The 20,955-nt window shown below is 44.6% G+C and overlaps 1 protein-coding gene across 7 annotated transcripts in view; it reads right to left on the reverse strand.

Annotated features, from left to right (window-relative positions):
• fam53c (family with sequence similarity 53 member C) overlaps positions 1 to 20,955 on the reverse strand; it is a 178,494-nt gene that overhangs the window by 20,263 nt on the left and 137,276 nt on the right. For 5 of the 7 annotated variants that reach the window (XM_072511961.1, XM_072511969.1, XM_072511964.1 and 2 more), the window contains exon 5: positions 2,093 to 3,562. The exons of 1 other annotated variant lie outside the window; for it this stretch is intronic. In XM_072511961.1, coding sequence (XP_072368062.1) covers positions 3,302 to 3,562 — 261 coding nt within the window. In that variant the 3' untranslated portion in view covers positions 2,093 to 3,301. Of the gene's footprint in view, positions 1 to 2,092; positions 3,563 to 20,955 lie in introns of those variants that run through there. One more of the 7 variants, XM_072511968.1, reaches the window with a different exon arrangement.

The following is a 20,955-nucleotide window of genomic DNA, read 5'->3' on the forward strand; positions in this document are numbered from 1 at the left end:
ATGAGACCAGAACTAGATGCCAGAAATAAAGGATAGGCACTAATAAATCCAATAGGAAAAGCAAGGGAAACTTCTTCAACTCAGAGAGAATGTGGAATTTACCACCCTAGAGTAAATGGGGCAAGTAGAATAGTGGGATCGAGGAGTTATGGGAGAAGGCAGGAGAATGGGGATGAAAAACATATCAACCATGATTAAATGGTGGAGCAGACATGATAGGCCAAATAGCCTAATTCTGTTCCTATGTCTTATGATCTTATAGATGCCTGCATGGGGAATCTGGACAAGCAGTGAAATGGTATATTGATGAGGTTAGGTGAAGAGTAGTTCACGTAGGGAATAAACACGGACACTGACGGAAAGCCTGCTTGTGTGCTATAAATGCATTGCAACTGGCAATAGTACCCAGATGGAGGTATATGTCTTGAGGTCACTCCAACCTCACTCTTAGATTTAGAATATGCACTATACCCAACTGTCCCATTAAAACTCCAAGAGGACCGAGTTCAAAACCAAAACAACAGCTGTAACTTTCAGAAACACAACACTCCCTATGCAGCGGCAGCGATGTGTCAAATCCGAGAATCTACAGAGTGCTCTCACCAGAATATGCAATTGAAATGTGTATAGACGCAGGCAGTAGATAAACCCATTGACCTCAGGCGAGATTCTCCGATCACTGGGCTAACTTGGCCGGAGCATCCTGCCCATGGCGAGGTCTCAAACGATAAGTCTTTGTAGGTAAATTTAAAAACAAAATCAATAAACTTTTACACTGAGATGTTAATGACTCTATTATTCTACCTAGGATATCAGTCAGAATGGCACATCAGACTGTTATTTATTAACGGAGGACGTCCACAATGAGAGACTAATGAATTCAAGTAATAAACTGTGGCCAGAATAATTATTCAATTTTTGATAGCAAATAAGGGACAGATTGTGCCTTTTGTTGGATGTTTGCATTAATAAAAGTGTTGACTTTTTTTTAATAAACTGAATTTTGCCCCAGTGTTGTGATGCTGACACTGGGTGAGACAGTTCGGGTCAAGTTCAATTCTGGTAGCCATCAGTGAGAACAAATTTAATAAGTTCGAAGGGAGAGAGTGAAAAGCCCTCTCCCTGCCGCAGTCACTTAGGGCCTCCACTCCTCCTCAAAACATTTCTGGGCGCACAAGGAACACCAGCCTCCGACAAACGATTAGCTCATCCACACTTGGGGTCCAAGCTTGAGCAACAGGCCACTTGGGTGCAGCAAACAGGGCCTGTTCTGCAGCCTGGGGGAGGGTTTCTGGAAAACAGGCCAATTACTGAAAAGCAGCTTCATCTGAAAATGTATTTCCCCCAGATTGTAAATATTAATTTTTTTTTTGTTCCTACCGAACACAGTGGTTACATTTGACCTCGGCGCCATCAAAACCTTCTGGCTCTTTCATTGTGGCCCCAGCAGACTAGAAACCTCACAAGGTCAGTAAAACCCGAACAAATATGAGCAGAAATCGCTCTGGAAAATGTTTTACTGTTTCATTGCTGCAAAGTAATCTCCTTATTGTACCAGGCCCACTGTGTACTGGGACATGGGGTTATTTGTGGAACATCAAAAGGGGGTCAAGGCAGGCCAGACTAATCACAGCAAGCTGAGGGGGAAGTGGCAGCTGCTCTGTTGTTGATGTTGTGAGCTCATTTCTTCCCCCCCCCCCCCATACGCAAAAAAAAAAATTCTCCTAATGGCTGGGCTTGGTCCTACTCTGCCCAAGTCATTTTTTTTTTTTTTGGTATGCATGAATTTTGCAATGGGGTATCTGCAGAATATTTGATAGTGGCTGAATTCCAACAGGGTCCGATCTGAGACTTCACCTTGCAACTTCATTCAAGGCACCAGGGTTGAGCAATCCTCCCTCCACCCCCCCCCCCCCCCCCCCCCCCCCCCCCCCACACTCTTGGAACGGAGGCCAATTGAATTGCCCTTGCTGCTAACCCTAACCCAACATGGCAGGAGGACCAAATTTGTTCTGAATTCAGCTGCTTAGCTAGTGCTGTGCGACAGTTTCAATCTACTGACGTCAAATTTAAAACACAAGTACCCAAGCTATTCAAAAAAAAAAGAATGTCTCTTTTATTTATAAGGCAATGAATAAAGAGAGCAGGTGGTCGTTATATTATCACAATCTTTGATTAAATTTATTAGAAAGACCAGGAATTCTTCAAGAGGATCAAGGAAATCGGCAGGAAGTTGCGAATCTTTGATCTTGGTTCAGGAATTTGGTGCAAGGGCTAAAATACAACAAAAATATAGAGTCTCTTCAAGTACAGTCTACACAAGGTAACAAAACAGATACCGTCTCACACAATCACTATACATCCTCCAGACCATCAGTAAACTCAGTTAGCTGCTCTCGTCCGACTTGCTTCTCCCCCTCTTCTCCATGTTCTCTCCCCCCTCCCCCCCAACCCTGCCCAGTCCTTTGCCGAGCTGAGATTGGGCTGCAGCGCACAGGGTGATTATTGCACCTCGGCAGGTTTTCCTCAGCCAAGTACATTAAATAAAACCACAACTTCTGCCTTGTGCAGCTGGGGAGCATTAAAGCCCTTCACAAGTCAGCAAATGGCCAAATCTACTCCGAGATTATAGCGCTCCGCTTTTTATTCTGTTTTTTTTCTCCTCCAGCCCCTTGGGAGGGGAGGGGTGTAGAAAGAGGAAAGAGAGCAGAAAGGAGAGAAGGAGAAACCAACTACCCTATTAATAATCATAGCTTCACTGAGTTGTATATAATGTGAACTTGGAGACAGGGGTTTCAATTTCAGGGCCCCTGAAATTGCAATATTGTCTGTGGAGGACAAGGGCCCTTTGTTTCTGCTCCTTGTTCCTCTTTGACTCATTTATTTCTGAAGGCACCATTCGGTGATCACCCCCAACTGGTCCCAGGAAGACGCCTTGCGGCATTTACTGCTGATGCATAATATGCACATGGGCGTTAGCAGGTGATGGAGTGTAGTCAAGTCTAAACAGTTCATCCATGGACAAGCAGGAAGAGGAAAGGAGAGCAAAAAAGGATCGACACAACCTGTCTGCCAAGATTTAAAGTCTTCACCCCCACCATCCTAGGTAAGGAGCTCTCAGTTCGCAGCCCACATGACCTCCGCAAAATTGTGCAACTGGGAAAGTAGTGTAAAGACGGAATCTAGGAGGGAGAACAGTTTACGTGTCCCTTGCACTTGCTGCACATGGGACGCATTTTAAGGCGTAATCCGATGGGGTTTTTTAAAAAAATTGTCCTGATATTTGCTTAACTGAGTTGTCTCAGTTTTCCTCAATCATTTCCAAATCCAGATCCTCGCAGGTACGTTGGAATGGGATGGCCTCTGTGCTGTCACAATAATTCTTGGGCTCCTCCTCTTCGTCACTTTCGCTCAGCGTTTCAATCCGGCAGCTTCTTGCTGGGCAGCTGTGCGACGAGTCCAGTTTGACGGCCGCGGTGACCGGGATGAGGATGGGAGACTGGTCCTTCAGGGCTTTCCTCTCCTTCAGCTCAAGGCAAGCAGGACTGCTCAAGTTTCTCCTCTGCAACCAAATGAAAACACAAGAAGTGAGAACTCTCATCAGAACAAGTCGTCTGAATTTAAATGTACAAATCAATGGCAGCAACCAATGCAGATTACAGAGTGGGGGGTAGGGTAAGAGGCACTCTATGCTGGATCTGAGCCAACGTGACGAATTCCAGATACTATTACGAATTCACTTATTGGTCATACCATCTCTCCTTCAAGCCCACCCACCCTGCACCCAAATCTGATGAAGAGCGCTTGTACGGTGCAGTTTCATAGGCATTTCTGGTCTCCTCCCAGATTTGTAGAATGAGTCAGTTTTTAATATATTTTTTTGTGCATGTAGTATCATGGTCTAACCCAATTCCATTCTCATTTTATATTCACGTGTATTTCCAGGAAAAGTGAGGGGGGGGTGGTAAATCCTGATTAATTCTTACCCCCTCCGCCTAGCCCAGGGACACAAGTGCCTTCATCATTCCAGTTGAAAATCAGCTAACCGGGATTGAATCGGTGACCTTCTTGGCCTGTGTGCCTCATCACACCACTACTGACACATGCATTGGGGAGCGACCCATCAATAAGCTGCATTGCAGTTACACAAAGAGCAGACAATGAAGGACCTCTAACAAGAGGCTAGCTCAGCTGGGATCCTGTACATTATGTCTCGTCCATGGCAGACCTTTATTATAACAATATGCTAAGTAGTGCTGAGAGAGGCTTTATCTTCACCACAGAGGCAGTGGCTGAGAGAGAATAGTGGGCAAAAACAGAAGTGGGAAAGCATGCAGGTCAAACGTTGTGAGACATTCTACTTCTGCACCATGTCTGGGCATTATTTCATTTCTCACACGCATATATCACCTTCATCATCCGGACAAAGTAATAGAAATCCCAACTTTTGATGATAGGAAGTCATAACAACAACCTCATGGTATTTACAGGATGCTATCTTGCTGTGCATTATTCTATTTTCTCAATCAAATTGAATATTTCTTCAGAGATGAAAATATAACGAATGAAGTCCAGAAATTATAGTTTTGTTCAGGTGGATAGGAGACAGTTGAATGTTAACAAAGCATTGATCACTGCAGTAGCCAGTTCCTACCACTGGATGGTGCTAAATAACTATACCATTGCAATAGCCAATTCACCCTCTGGGTAGTGCTGTACAGAAGTAGGGGCTGGCAACTGGGAAGGTAATGGTTATGGGAGCAGGGACCAATTAGATGAAATGAAGATGGAGCATAAGGGGAGCGGAGGATGAAGGAATTTTTCTTCCTCCTTCAAATTTTCACCGTTTCCATAAAGGTGTGCTGCTTTATGGGCATCGTATTCTCTAATCTTTCATGACCAAAACATCTGCCAATGGAGGGGAGATCTGATTCAATGCTTATCCAATATCCAGAAGAAAGACATTTTGTGAGGGGTCACAGACCTTAAACATTAACTCTGTTTTTCTCTCTCCACAGATTCTGCCAGACCTGCTGCGCATTTCCAGTATTAGTCCAAAAGAGAAGACTTGCATTTACAAAAGTTCCTCAAAAAGCACCAAGCTGCTTCAGATACAACAAACTACCCTAAAATGCAGTGACTTATGTAGGTTCATATCGCACCTCTAGTGGAGGGGTTGAAAGGAAAGAGACATACTTCAAATATGACTTCTTTGGCTGTATTTTGAGACCTCGCAAGTCTTTATGCAATGCCTCGAAGACATCGCTTCCCACTGTATGAACCTGGTGAAGCCATTTGGAACAGACAGGGTTTTCACAGGAGAAAGTGGACACAGCCAAAACAAATTCTGTGACAATAAGCTGTTGAAGAGAAGCGGTGTTGAAAGCAGGGCCGACAAAGTCCCCTTGGCCAATTAATAATGTTGCACATACACATTTAAAGGAATATGTATCCATTTGGTACTTCTCAAGACATCATATATATATATTAGTCCCAACTGTTTATGCGTGAGAGGGAGAAAGAATAAGCAAAAGCTCCAAATGTTACTTTAAAATCCCAATGATTATTTGAGGGGGGAGAGGGGGGGGGGGAGAAGGATACACAGTTTGCTTGAGGATAAAAATCACTCCATTAGTTTTGCAAGAGGAATTTACAGGCCACAAGTGATTACCAAGGATGACAAGTTAAATCCTCTCCCAACAGGCTCTCTCTTAATCCAGCACGTTGGGCCCAACATACAAGTAAAGATATTCTCCAACCAGAGTATGTTTGTGGTGTTACAAGGAGATTATTCTCTCCCCCCAGCCTCCAGTATGATCCTCAGGATAGATGTCACCCTATTGTTCCCACATAGTTCATCTTTAAACCAGCACTCCCCAAAATTAATATGTAAACGCATATATTCGTGGAAAGGCAATGCGGAGACAGGTGGTGGTGGTGGGGGGGGGGAATGCTTTCTAGGAAGATAAAAACTCAGGGGAAGCTATAAATCCACACTCAATAACAAGGACATCATGACAGATTCCCAGCATTTAAGGATGACATGGTGCAAATGCCATATCCACCAATAAATGATACAATCAGCTCCTTCACGCCCCTCAGCAAAGAACAGGCCCTACATCCATTTTTAACAACACCAACCATTGCATTGTTGCAGGCTGTGCTTTCCCTGCTGTTAAGGAACCATTTATCAGCACACTCCCATTAAACTACCTACAAGGAAGGCTGAGAGCTGCTTTGAAACGTGGAGTCATTGAGAGGCTAAGTGTTGGAATGTTGCCCAGAGTTACAATGTTGATGGACAAAAGGGGTTTTCCTGCTTTTTGGCAGCATGAGGCTGATCCTTGCCCGCGCGCGGTCCAGGGAGACCAATTCAGCAGTTTTAAAGACTTTGTGTCATGCACTTAGGAATTCTGTGTTTATAGGCAAGAAGCTGCTGTTTAAACACATCAAACACATGGGTTCTAGGCACAGAACAAGCAGCCCCATTGAAGATGGCAACTCAAAAGTCTAGACTTGGGATGAGTGAAACTCAATTGCCCTCACCTCACCCCTTCAACTCAAACTGGGCTGAGCAAGAAATTTAAATTCAGACTCAGCTATGGGTTTTTTAAAAACTGGTTAACACTAGAACATAAATCCTTAGTGTTTTCTGGTACCTTGGCACAGTGTTTGCATTGCTGCCTCACAGCTCCAGGGTCCGGAGTTCAATTCCGGCCTTGGTACCGTGTGGGTTTCCTCCGGGTGCTCCGGTTTCCTCCCACAGTCCAAAGATGTGCAGGTTAGATTATGGGAATAGGACGAGATGGACACGTAAATGGGAAGACTGCTCATTCGAAAGGTCGGTACAGACTCGATGGGTCGAATGGCCTCCTTCTGCACTGTAGTGATTCTATAAACAAGAATTTACTGTGGTGTTGCAGCCAAATCAAAATGTTCGGAGTGTCCATTCTAAAATGGCCATTCCATGACGTGAGAAAACTGGCAAATTTAGGAATAAAAAATTTACAAAACTCCCACCTGATAAATTATATCCAAGCTATATTTTGTGGGCTTTTAGTCTGTTGCCCAAAGCCACTGAGATAGGCTTGGTTGGACTGAGGACTCCATGATACCAATGTTGACCAACAACTAGCTGCATTTACACAGCACCTTTACAGAGCAAAACATTTTGGGTTTGTTTCATTCACTTACATAAGCTGTAGAATAAAACATTCGGAACACTACACGGAAAGAAACCGGACGCAAGAGATTCAGGATGCCATAAAACGCAGTAACTAATGTGAGAGTAAATAAGGAAATAACTACTGACCGGAGTGGTCAGGTTTCCTCTGGGTGCTCCCGTTTCCTCCCACAGTCCAAAGATGTGCTGGTTAGTGGATTGGCCATGCTAAAATTTCCCTTAGTATCCAAAAATGCACAGGTTAGGTGCGGTTACAGGAATAGGACAGGGGACTGGGCCTAGGTAGGGTCGTCTTTGAGGGCCGGTGCAGACTCGATGGGCCGAATGACCTCCTCCTGCACTGTAGGAATTCTATGGATTCTACGGTTGCCAAAGGCACCCAATTATCAGGAAATGGGAGTGAGTAAGGGACAAAATACAAGCAGCTTTTGGGTAATTTATTCCTATCAGGTTCCCATATGGCCGAATGAGAAATGGCCTTGTGCAGGTCTCGGGCAAGACAGCAACTGGGATGTTTCAGTGAAGCGGGATATGTAGGGAGGGGGAAATGTGTTACCCAGTACCTGCTACTGAGAGCGTGGGAAGCAGTCAGTGCATAAACCCGAATCCCAGGTGGAGCCTGTGGCCGAGGCAGGCAGTGTGGCCCAATAGGTCCAGGCATAATGAACTTGGCCGCTCTATTATCAGCTGCCAGTTTCCGATGCACACTTTCATGATTACAATGATACAACACTTGGGTTCTGAAAAAGTACTTGCATTATCCATAACCTTCACAGGACTCTGAACCCAACTGAGGTTGCCTGGGTGCAAAAAAAGATGATGTTTCAGCAGATCTGCTCAAAAGGGAAGTTCCTGCTCAGACAGCCCTCCTGCTTAGCTTAGGCTCAGCATCCATCAAATATGTTTTTTTTTTATAAATACTTACCATTACACAGGCGTTCAACTTTTTTTAAATTTAAAGTACCCAATTAACTTTTTCCCCAATTAAGGGGCAATTTAATGTGGCCAATCCACCTACCCTGCACATCTTTGGGTTGTCGGGGTGAAACCCACGCAGTCACAGGGAGAATGTGCAAACTCCACACGGACAGTGACTCGGGGCCAGGATTGAACAGGGTCCTCTGCGCCGTGAGGCAGTAGTGCTAACCACTGCACCACCGTGCCGCCCGGAGTTTTACTATTAAAATAACCATGCCCCAATGGAATACTGAGAAACACATCCACATTCATCCCATCTCTCACCAACCTAAACTAGCATACATGCCTGAAAAGTATTTTGCTGCCAGTAGTATTGGTTTAATACTTTATGGTATTTTACTGTCCATTACTTTAACACAGGCCTATTTCAAATAGACAAACAAAGAACAAAGAAAAGTACATCACAGGAACAGGCTCTTCGGCCCTCCAAGCCTGTTCCGACCATGCTGCCCGTCTAAACTAAAATCTTCTACACTTCTGGGGTCCGTATCCCTCTATTCCCATCCTATTCAAAATTCACTAAAAATTCACTAGACTCTGGGGTGGTCCCGGCGGATTGGAAATTAGCAAACGTGACACCACTGTTTAAAAAAGGGGGTAGGCAGAAAGCGGGTAATTATAGGCCAGTGAGCTTAACTTCGGTAGTAGGGAAGATGCTGGAATCTATCATCAAGGAAGAAATAGCGAGGCATCTGGATGGAAATTGTCCCATTGGGCAGACGTAGCATGGGTTCATAAAGGGCAGGTCGTGCCTAACTAATTTAGTGGAATTTTTTGAGGACATTAACACAGTGCGGTAGATAACAGGGAGCCAATGGATGTGGTATATCTGGATTTCCAGAAAGCCTTTAACAAGGTGCCACACAAAAGGTTGTTTCATAAGATAAAGATGCATGGCATTAAGGGGAAAGTAGTAGCATGGAGAGAGGATTGGTTAATTAATAGAAAGCAAAGAGTGGGGATCAATGGGTGTTTCTCTGGTTGGCAATCAGTAGCTAGTGGTGTCCCTCAGGGATCAGTGTTGGGCCCACAACTGTTCACAATTTACATAGATGATTTGGAGTTGGGGACCAAGGGCAATGTGTCCAAGTTTGCAGCCAACACTAAGATAAGTGGTAAAGCAAAAAGTGCAGAGGATACTGGAAGTCTGCAGAGGGATTTGGATAGGCTAAGTGAATGGGCTAGGGTCTGGCAGATGGAATACAATGTTGACAAATGTGAGGTTATCCATTTTGGTAGGAATAACAGCAAAAGGGATTATTATTTAAATGATAAAATATTAAAACATGCTGCTGTGCAGAGAGACCTGGGTGTGCTAGTGCATGAGTCGCAAAAAGTTGGTTTTCAGGTGCAACAGGTGATTAAGAAGGCAAATGGAATTTTGTCCTTCATTGCAAGAGGGATGGAGTTTAAGACTAGGGAGGTTCTGCTGCAATTGTACAAGGTGTTAGTGAGGCCACACCTGGAGTATTGTGTTCAGTTTTGGTCTCCTTACTTGAGAAAGGACGTACTGGCACTGGAGGGTGTGCAGAGGAGATTCACTAGGTTAATCCCAGAGCTGAAGGGGTTGGATTATGAGGAGAGGTTGAGTAGACTGGGACTGTACTCGTTGGAATTTAGAAGGATGAGGGGAATCTTATAGAAACATATAAGATTATGAAGGGAATAGATAGGATAGATGAGGGCAGGTTGTTTCCACTGGCGGGTGAAAGCAGAACTAGGGGGCATAGCCTCAAAATAAGGGGAAGTAGATTTAGGACTGAGTTTAGGAGGAACTTCTTCACCCAAAGGGTTGTGAATCTATGGAATTCCTTGCCCAGTGAAGCAGTAGAGGCTCCTTCATTAAATGTTTTTAAGGTAAAGATAGATAGTTTTTTGAAGAATAAAGGGATTAAGGGTTATGGTGTTCGGGCCAGAAAGTGGAGCTGAGTCCACAAAAGATCAGCCATGATCTCATTGAATGGTGGAGCAGGCTCGAGGGGCCAGATGGCCTACTCCTACTACTAGTTCTTATGTTCTTATTCATGTAATTGTCAAGATGCTGCTTAAACGTCACTATCGTCCCTGCTTCCACCACCGCCTCCGGCAGCGCGTTCCAGGCACCCACTACCCTCTGTGCAATAAACTTGCCTCGTACATCGCCTCTAAACCTTGCCCCTCGCACCTTAAACCTATGCCCCCTAGTAATTGACCCCTCTACCCTGGGAAAAAGTCTATGACTACCGGGCAGCACGGTAGCATTGTGGATAGCACAATTGCTTCACAGCTCCAGGGTCCCAGGTTCAATTCCGGCTTGGGTCACTGTCTGTGCGGAGTCTGCACATCCTCCCAGTGTCTGCGTGGGTTTCCTCCGGGTGCTCCGGTTTCCTCCCACAGTCCAAAGATGTGCAGGTTAGGTGGATTGGCCTTGATAAATCGCCCTTAGTGTCCAAAATTGCCCTTGGTGTTGGGTGGGATTTATGGGTTATGGGGATAGGGTGGAGGTGTTGACCTTGGGTAGGGTGCTCTTTCCAAGAGCCGGTGCAGACTCGATGGGCCGAATGGCCTCCTTCTGCACTGTAAATTCTATGATATGACTATCCAATCCGTTCTTGCCCCTCATAATTTTGTAGACTTCGATCAGGTCGCCCCTCAACCTCCTTCGTTCCGGTGAGAACAAACCAAGTTTATTCAACCGCTCCTCATAGCTAATGCCCTCCATACCAGGCAACATCCTGGTAAATCTCTTCTGCACCCTCTCTAAAGCCTCCACATACTTCTGGTAGTGTGGCGACCAGAATTGAACACTATACTCAAGTGTGGCCTAACTAAGGTTCTATACTGCTGCAACATGACTTGCCAATTTTTATACTCAATGCCCCAGCCAATGAAGGCAAGCATGCTGCCATTAAATTAGCTGGACAAGGGAACATTAGGCAGCCACCCATAACAATTATTAATTGTACTTTTAGACCATGATTTGAACAGTGCAAAACACTGAAGGATTGTCAAGTTGTTCTACAGTGGCTCAGCCAGTTTATCCAGTGAACTAAAGGTTTGAAACTCTGATTTCAGTCCATGTTCAGGCCACTCACCTCAGCTGGACAGGCAGCGGGGGTGCTGCTACTGACCCATCTTGGAAAGGAGGGGGTGCCACAATTGGAGTGGGGGTGCTGCAATTGACCCATCTTGGAATGGAGGGAGCGCCGCAGTTGGAGCGAGGGTGGTGCATTGGAGTGGGTTGCTGCAACTGACCCATCTTGGAAAGGAGGGGCTGCCGCAATTGGAGCGGGGGTGCCGTAATTAACCCATCTTGGATAGGGAGCGGGGGTGCCGCAATTGGAGCAGGGGTGCCGCAATTAACCCATCTTGGACAGGGAGCGGGGGTGCCGCAATTGGAGCAGGGGTGCCGCAATTAACCCATCTTGGACAGGGAGCGGGGGTGCCGCAATTGGAGCGGGGGTGCCGCAATTGGAGCGGGGGTGCCGCAATTAACCCATCTTGGACAGGAAGCTGGGGTGCCGCAATTAACCCATCTTGGACAGGGAGCGGGGTTGCCTCAACTGGAGAGGGGGTACGCAACTGGAGAGGGATTGCTGCAATTCGAGCAGGGGTACTGCAATTGATCCATCTTGGACAGGCAGCGGGGGTGCCGCAATTGGAGAGGGGTGTCGCAATACGAGCAGGGGGTGCTGCAATTGACCCATCTTGGAAAGGGGTGCCGCAATTGGAGAGGGGGTGCCTCAAATGACCCATCAAGACAGAGTTAGGGGAGGATGTTGCTCTTAAACCCTACCCACTGATTACTGCTAAATGTACATATGTCGATATCAGATGAGAACAAGATTGGACTTAAATGTGGTTCTCTCACAGCCGAACAGCTTGCACACTCTCAGCCGAGGGTCAGATATGAAGGAGCACCTGCGCTGGGAACTGGAGATGATTGGCACTCACAGAACCATAGTCCAGTGAAGAGTCAATGCCCCTCGGAGGACAGAGAAGTAAATGGACTAAAGTAAAAACAGAAAATACTTGTAAACCTGAGGCACCATCAGTGGAGTGAGAAACTGAGTTCACGTTCTCAATGTGACTTCTTCACCAAGCTTTCTGTAAAACTCCCAAGGTTTCATTAGTAAACGAGACAGCGACTTGGAGCTCTGGTGATACAAAGAGCAGCCAGTTTGATGCTTTGTCAGGTTCACACGCACGTCTTCTGTTTTTAAACCATCAGTGATCCTCAGAAACTTTGGCTGGAAAGCAGCAGCAGCATCACAGCTAAAGCTACTAGCCCAGAAAGAGTAACTGCGCAGTGAATCACATCTCAGCTCAGGTCAGTGCAGAGAGAGAGGGTGGGGGATGAGAGGGAGGGAGAGGTCTGCAGCCAGACACCTCCCAACCACTCATCATCACACTTCACAGATCCATCACACTTCTCAGATCCATCATTGGCTGCTCCTGAAGATCATTCATGGATTGGCCGTGCATGGCCCCAGGTTCAAATAATGTTGCTCATGGGAGACATCGTCATCTGGGAAAAATAGCTATTTAGGCAAAATACTAGTCCCAACTCGGGAGGAGCAGGGAGAAAATGAAGAAAATTAAGGGTTAAAACAAGAAAAATGCCACAAATCGAATGATGACTGGATTCTCAGTACTGTGACTACTGGTTTCCAGTAGTTGTCACTCGAGCTTTAAGCAGTGCTGGGCTGACCCCTGTTACATGATGGCCATTTTACATCAGTTACCTTCACAGGTAAACTGGGAGCACCAGATGCTTGGCCCTTGTTTTCTGCTCTAGTACAAAATCCAATCCAGGGCAAAGGAAAGAGCGAGGTCCAGCAGCACACCAAACAACTCATTCCCAAAGAAACTGACCATTGCTGTGGATTGGACCATGGCGAACAATTGAGCACTTCTGCTATTTGCAGATCAATGTGTGTGCGCGTGGGGGGGGGGGGGGGGGGGGGGGGGGGAAAGAGGAGGAGGAAGAGAATAACTTTTGCGACATAAAGCCTCCTTCACCACACGGAGCTCAGCTATGTCACTGGAAACATTCCAATCCCATTCTCAACCAGAGTCTCCAGCACAGGCACAAAATGCACTCAATTTCCACGTGATTTAACCGGGCAGTCTCCAAGTAGGAGGAAGTGGGACTCGTGGCAACAGGGTAGTAGATTCTCGCACAATGACTCGAAAGATGCACTCTCTTCTAATCCCCTTCATTTTTGTTGTGGCTGACTTGGTTCGGTGCCCATTCAAGTCAATCCACCCATCCCCTCACCCAGATTTCAATCAAGCAGTCAAACAAACATCGCCACTGGAATCTTCCCTTTTTACAAAAAAAAGAACAGCCACTGTACCAATACTTTCAACAAACAAAACATAATAGTGTATTCTTGCCAAAATAAAAATCTTCTGATACCAGCAGAAGTCAATAAAAGGCATAACCAGATTAAATCTTCCACAAGTTGGAAGAGGAAGTGATAACAGCAGAATTTCAACGCCAAAGGCACCACAGCACTCGAGAGAAACCTCAAACACAGCCATTTTTGAACATTATCAGGACCTTGAGTAATAGAATGTGCTATTTTAAACCTTCTCCCCCAGGACCAGACTAAACCACACAAAGATACACAGCGACCCCTCACAACCCCACTGGCTCATCTTGGGGCTTTTTGCAAACTGGAAAGGTTTTCTTTTGTGAACGAAAGACATTTGCTTCAAGCTGGTTTTCTTGCCAATCACAGGAACCTTCAAGACAGAATGGCAAAAAACAACCATCAGCAGACAATCCAGCAAGAGGTGAAAAAGCCCAGGACCTGCTGTTTGCACTTTACAGAAATATTGCAACAAGAGGACTAAATAGAAAAAAAATCCATGGACGCGTGACATGGGGCATGGATTGTTACTCATTTGTCCACATGATCCGGCATTACAATGCTTACAAATGATGGGAGGTGTAGAACCTGTCATGATATGCACTCATGCACATAATAAGATACAGACAGGCAGTGACAGACACCCAGTACAGCCAATCAACACACAGGATAGAACACAACCAATCACCAGGCAGAACACTAGAAGGTGGTCGCCCACTATAAAACACACGAGGCATCAGCACTGTGCCTCTTTCCACTGGTGACAACTGGAGTGACAGTCAGGGTGTATATATCAGTTAGCACCTTCTACACGTGGCTCAGGGCTAGTCTGGTCTAGTTAGTTATAGTAAGCACGCTTAGATTAGTAGAGAGTCAAACCCACAGCGAACTGTGTGCACTGCTTAACCAAGTTCAATAAAGCATATTGAACTATCAAAATTTGGAGTCTACTTTCAAGTACAACTGCATCCAGTTGCAGTCCGTGTTACTCAGGGTGATTAACACGACAGAACCATTTACCACACCCTCTCCTCCATGCCCCACCAGCCAACTAATCTGAAATCATTCTCGGTTGCTCTGCACTGGAACAAGAGATTGCACCATGTCTCAACTACACAGCTAGCAGATTAGCAAAAAGATCTCCCATCTCTCATGCACAGGCAATAGGCTGGTGTAAGCATACTGTAGCCATCAGGGATGGCCACTTAGAAAGAAACATGGACATTTACAAAACTCAAGGGAAATATGGCCAATACAAGATTGAGGCAGGCTCAGAGTCTAAATGTATATCTGTAAGCAGAGAACCAGACAGTATTGAAACCCCCAGCCGATTTACATTCTAATGACCCATTTCCCCAAGACAAAGGACTGGTACTCAGGTAACCAATACAATTCCAGACACATCGGCGCCACTCCCTTTACCCAGGAAGCATAAACAGCCAAGGTCAATGACCGCTTAGGACACGCCCAGCCATCAAGGCACCCGCCCCTTTATTGGCTCAGATCGAAGGCAGTGATCGAAGGCTGCCGAATTATTGGGTCCAAACCTAAGGACCCAAGGATAAAGAGAGACACTGCCTGCCACGTGTTCGATCTCTTTTGGACCTGGCGCTCCGGCAACGTCTATCTCCAACTGTAGCACCACGACCAGAAGCAAGTCCAAGTTGAACGTTCGCTACCAGATGGATGAGCCCAGCTGAACCGCAGTTACTTCTCCAGACCCAGCAGATCCAGATTCAAACAAAGGCCACTGTTCCTCTGACCTAAGCCGGGTGCCTGAAGTTAAGTATAGGTTGTCATAGTGATAGGTGCAATTTAATTTGTAGTGCTTATGTTGCATGTACAAGTTAATCGTGTGTAAATAAAGTATTATTGAACTTGAACTAACTAACTGGTTGTTGGGTCTTTGATCGATATCCGGTTGAACGTTGTGGCGGTATCATTTGATACCTGGCGACTCTGAAAGCAATACAATATCAATATCTAGACAAAGAAGGGCAACCTTATTGACTGCCATATTTATAGCAAGTAAATATAACAATACACAGGTTTGACTGTATTTGCTATGAAATATTGCTCAGAGATGATTACTGTGAACTATACTCCTGGTGCTGGTTGGCACCGATTCCTTCTCTGCCACAAACAAGGTTTTGCATAGCAGAATATGGCCCACATTACTTTCTTAGGTTAGATGTCACATTAAATCCACATAGGACTCAAGAGAACCTTTACAGAAAAACAGTGCAACGGCCGATCTGGGAATGCGGGATGGTTTTAATCTACGTCAAACCTGTGCTGCCAGGACAGTGAAGAAAAAGCTATAACTCCAGATCTAACTTATGTTCAGCCGCTTAAAAAAAAGGTGTTGCATTTCCCAAAACTGACAGCCATCATTTGTCATTAGCCAAAATATGTCAAAAGAAAGTCTTCCTTCATATAAACCCTCTAGGTCAAAGCATGAGCTGTTGAGGTGATCCAAACCGAGATTGGGTTCCAACCCAAAACAAGCACCCCACTCACTGTGCATATGCATCCCAACAATGGGTTATCTGGAATCCTGCCCAATGACTGTGTGCATGGAGGTCACTGTGGTGTTTGAAGTTACTGTTCTGGATTTACATCCCATAACAGGAAGGGTGGGCTATTACAGCAGTCAAAACTAATGTATTTGATAGGACAAGGATAGGAACAGGAAAAGAGCACTTCAATGGGAAATTGTGAATCACACCAAGAAGCTAAAATCAGCAACCCCTCATGTAAGTTCTAAATATACCAGATGGCACGCACTAGGTTTTATGGTATATGGAGTACAACTCAGCATTTCACAATGTAACCTTACTCAGTCTCGTCTGTATTGATAGGGGTGATCCCTTTATCTCTGTGCCCTATCTGTGTAAAGTCACCAGGCATGCCTTGGGATTCAACCCTATCTGTACTGAATTAAGCTCTTATCACAACTGACCCCAGAACTAGGAAGAGATGGGGGGGGAAAAACAAACATTGTTCCCTGATCACTGTCCAGTATCTTCATAATAAAAACAAACTTCAGCTGTGGTCCCAGCGTGGGCATCAACCTTGGCCTACACAAGTGTCCATAATTGCCTCTCTTGGATTGACATTTCTACAAAACACTGAGTAAACAGATTCAGCATCATTGTGTGTCCATCCCAGCAAACTCATAAAGGAAATCAAGTTCTCTTTGGTTAACAAGTGTGGTGAATGTAGGAAATTGTTATAAGTTATATTTTAAAAACCCTGGGTTCAAATATATCCAGGCAATATATCTACTAACATTGTGATTAAGGGATTGTAAAGATGAGGTAATCTTTGGTTTTAACCATTTACTTGTTTACATATAGATGGCTAGTGGAATATTGTTTACGATTAGGATGTTGCCTAGGGTGCAGATAATTTGGGGATTGCATTTAGTCTTAGTTAACCAGATCATGGGACAGCTTAGTGGGAGGAGACTGGAGAATGCGTTATGCTTAAGATACAGATTATGTAAGTAAGAGGAGGAGCCGGGTCTATCTGTAGTTTTGCAATTTGCCACAGGATTTAAAATGCTTTTTATTTAAAAAAAAAAAAGAGTACCCAATTATTTTTTCCAATTAAGGGGCAATTTAGCATGGCCAATCCACCTAACCTGCACATATTTGGGTTGTGGGGGTGAGACCCACGCAGACAGGAAGAGAAGATGCAAACTCCATACAAACAGTGACCCGGAATCGAATCCGGGTCCTCAGTGCTGTAGGCGGTAGTGCTAACCATTGCACCACTGTGCCGCCCATTTGCCATAGGATTTTAGTCCGACAAGACAGAAGGATTTTCAGGTTGTTCCTAAAAAGTTCTCTCTCCAAAGGTCTGCCCAGAAGTGGTTCAAGGAGTGATATAACACTTTATTTATAAGTGACATTTGAACTGTATTGGGTTGCTTAATTGGAATATATAGTGGCAGATGTAGATAGGGAGTAAGTTTGTTCTCCCTATTATTTAAGAACTGTTTTAATTGTTAATTGGAAAGCTATTACTGTGTTGCTAATGTGATTAATTCTGTGTTTAAATTAAAGTTTGTTTAACATAAATGATAAGTATTGGGAAGTGTTATCGCCACGCCTTTGGTTTAGTAGTCTTCCCTCAGTCTTACAAATTTCAAATCGTTGGGATTCTCGGAGTCCCAACAGAAAAGCCTCCAGTTTCAGTCTACAACAGGTCAATAATGAGAAAAAATAACTTGTTCTTTTGCTTGTTTATGGGAATGAGTGTTGCTGTGAAGGCCAACATTTGTTGCCCAGACTTAATTGCTTTCAAGGTGGTGGTGAGCCACCTCCCTGAACCACTTTAGTCCAGCTACTGTAGGTACAGCCACAGTGCTGTTTTGGGGAGGTGACAAGATATTGACCCAGTGACAGTGAAGGAACAATGATTTAGTTCCATGTCAGAATGCTTGGAGAGGAACCTTCCCATGCATCTGCTGGCCTTGTCCGTCTTCACAGGTTTGGGAGGTGCTGTCAAAAGGAGCCTTGGTAAGTTATTGCAGTGCATCTTGTAACTGACACACACTTCATACATGGTACAATGATGTTGGAGGGATTGAATATTAAAGGTGGTGGATTGTGTATCAATCAAGCAGACTTCGTCCCAAGTGGTGTCAAGCTTCTTGAGTGTTGTTGGAGCTACACTCAAGGCAAATGGTGAGTGTACCTTCACATTTGTGCTTGTGCCTTTAGATGGTGGGCAGGCTTTGGGGAATCAAGAGGGGAGTTACTTGCCCATAATTCCCAGTCTGCTTTTGTAGGCACAGTATTTGTATGGCTGGTCCAGTTATGCTTCTGGTCAACGGTGACCCTAGGATGTTAATGGTGGGGGATTTATTTTTTAATTCACTTATGAGATGTAGGTGTTGGTGGCCAGGCCAGTACTTATTGTCCATTCCTAATTGTCCTCGAGAAGGTGGTGGTGAGCTGCCTCCTTGAACCACTGCAGCCCATGAGGTGTAGGTACACCCACAGTGCTGTTAGGGAGGGAATTCCAGGATCTTGATCCAGCAACAGTGAAGGAACAGTGAAGAAACATTCCGAGCCAGGAACATTTCAGTATCTGAGAAGTTGCAAAAAAATATTGAACTTTGCGCAATCATTCATTGGTGAACATGCCCACTTCTGACCTTATGATGGAGTGAAGGCCATTGATAAAGCAACTGAAGATGGCTGGGCCTCGGACACTACCCCGAGGAACTCCTGCAGCTAGATCTCAATAACTACCATCTTCCTTAGTGCGAGGTGACTCCAATCAGAAGAGAGCTTTCCCCCAATTCCCATTAACGTCAGTTTTGCAGGACTCCTTGATACCACACTCCATCAATGCTGTTCAAGTTGCACAGGGCAGTCACTCCCATCTCACCTCTGAAATTCAGTTCTTTCCCTGGACCAAAACTGTAATGAGGCCAGGAGTTGATTGGCCTTGGTTAACCCAAACAGTGTGTCAGTGAGCAGGTTATTGATGAAAGTGTCACTTGACAGCACTGCTGAAGGCATTTTTCATCACTTTGCTGATAGTAATTAGTCGGATCGGGTTTGTTACGTTTCCACATTGTTATGTAGATGCCAGTGTTATAGCTGTCCTGGAACAGCTTAGCTTGGGCACATTCTGGAGTACATCTCAGTCCGACTGCCAATATATTGTCAGAGCTGATAGCCTTTGCAGTATCCAATGCCTTCAACAGTTGCTTTTTAAAAAAAGTTTAAGAGTACCCAATTATTGTTTTCCAATTAGGGCGCCATTTAATGTGGCCAATCCACCTAACCAGCACATTTGAGTTGTGGGGATGAAACCCACGCAGATGCGGGGAGAATGTTAGACGTTTTAGTTGCTGTGATATGAAGAGTCTAAAGTTCTGTTCTTTTTTCACAAACACACATTTATTTCATTCCAACAGCCTTTGCACAAAACTCTAACTATACATCACCTGACAGAGGCCACCTGAAGCCCCTTTACATGTCAATTAATGGATACTTAACATAAATGAGACAACTAATTGCAATGTCTCTTAACCCATTACTTAACAGTCTCCCCTTCCTTGGAGAAAAAAAAAATTAGGTGAAAACAAAATTTCAAGAAACTCAAAAACACACATGATTTCCCCCCCTTTTTTTTTGTTTGGACGAGAAAGAAAAAAGTCACAGAAACAAGCGCCCTTCATTAACAATATCCAAAGGTTTCTGTGAACTCACCCCTCTTTTCGTAAAACAGTTGATAGCTCCTGTCGACCCATTTAATTTTTGATATTTCCCTTCTGTCCAACATCTGCTTCAAACGTGCGATGTCTATCCGTAACCTCTTTTCATTCTACAAAAAGTGTCAGTGCACATTTTCCCACAGGGATTTATTGTCAATGTGACAGTCAATAGGTATATTATCCAAATCCCCTAATCCCAAAATTTCTGTCAATATCATACTTATATAAAAGGCCATAACCACTGCCTCTAGAAGGCTTAACATCTCAGCAGCCAAAATGCTTTTTAACTACTCTCCTTATTTTCTTTGTTTCCCACACAAGCGGGCAACATTTACCATTGTTCCCCAAAAGGAAAATTATAAAACCTCCTGCGCTTGAAACCCCATCACATCAATTTGCGTAGGATGCATCACAATAAACTATGAGTTTCAAGTGCTTACGGTCACCTAAAACCGGGAACTTCAAAATACACTCCTTCATTTTTAGTTTGGCCAACGCTTTATTTACTCTTATTATGTCTTCCACTTGGGCATCATTCATTTTTGTACTCAACTCTAAGACATCAAAACTCACGTCCGGTCTAGTCGGTCTACCTAACCAGTTCAGTTGTCCAATTAAACTTCGCAGTTGCTCTTTTTCCATCTTTGAAACCATTGCGTCTTTTTGTGAAACTTGGCCACGACTAATTGCTATTGGGGTGATGCTTTCCAAATAAGATTGCTGACGTAAAGTTGCCCCTAACTTAGTCTGTCCAATTTCCAGTCCAATATATTTAAATGCACCGGAAGCCTGACTTCCAACCCTGAATTCTTTCCTCAAACCAGAGATTACAATAGCTTCAAAATCACTAGTCCCGCCCCACAAAAAATCGACATGCATCATAAAAATGCCAGAAAGATTTCCTTTATAGTGCCAGTAAAACATTGCAGGATCTGCTTTCAACTGGCAACAGCCTAACTTTAACAAAGCTGACCTTACCGAAAAATACCAGACTCTAGATGCATCATTTAATCCATATACACATTTGTTCAACTTCCAAGAGTACCCCTTCTGTGTTAGCTGCTTCTTTAGGAAGACAGAGAAAAATGTCTCTCTGGAGCTGATGCCCCTGCAAAAAGGCAGCTTTTATATCTATAGATTTGCATTCCCATGCCTTTGTGGCTAATAGAGCCAAGATGATCTTTAAAATAACCTTTCCT

Source organism: Scyliorhinus torazame, chromosome 7 (assembly GCF_047496885.1).
Source record: "Scyliorhinus torazame isolate Kashiwa2021f chromosome 7, sScyTor2.1, whole genome shotgun sequence".
In the NCBI taxonomy this organism is placed as follows: Eukaryota; Metazoa; Chordata; class Chondrichthyes; order Carcharhiniformes; family Scyliorhinidae; genus Scyliorhinus; species Scyliorhinus torazame.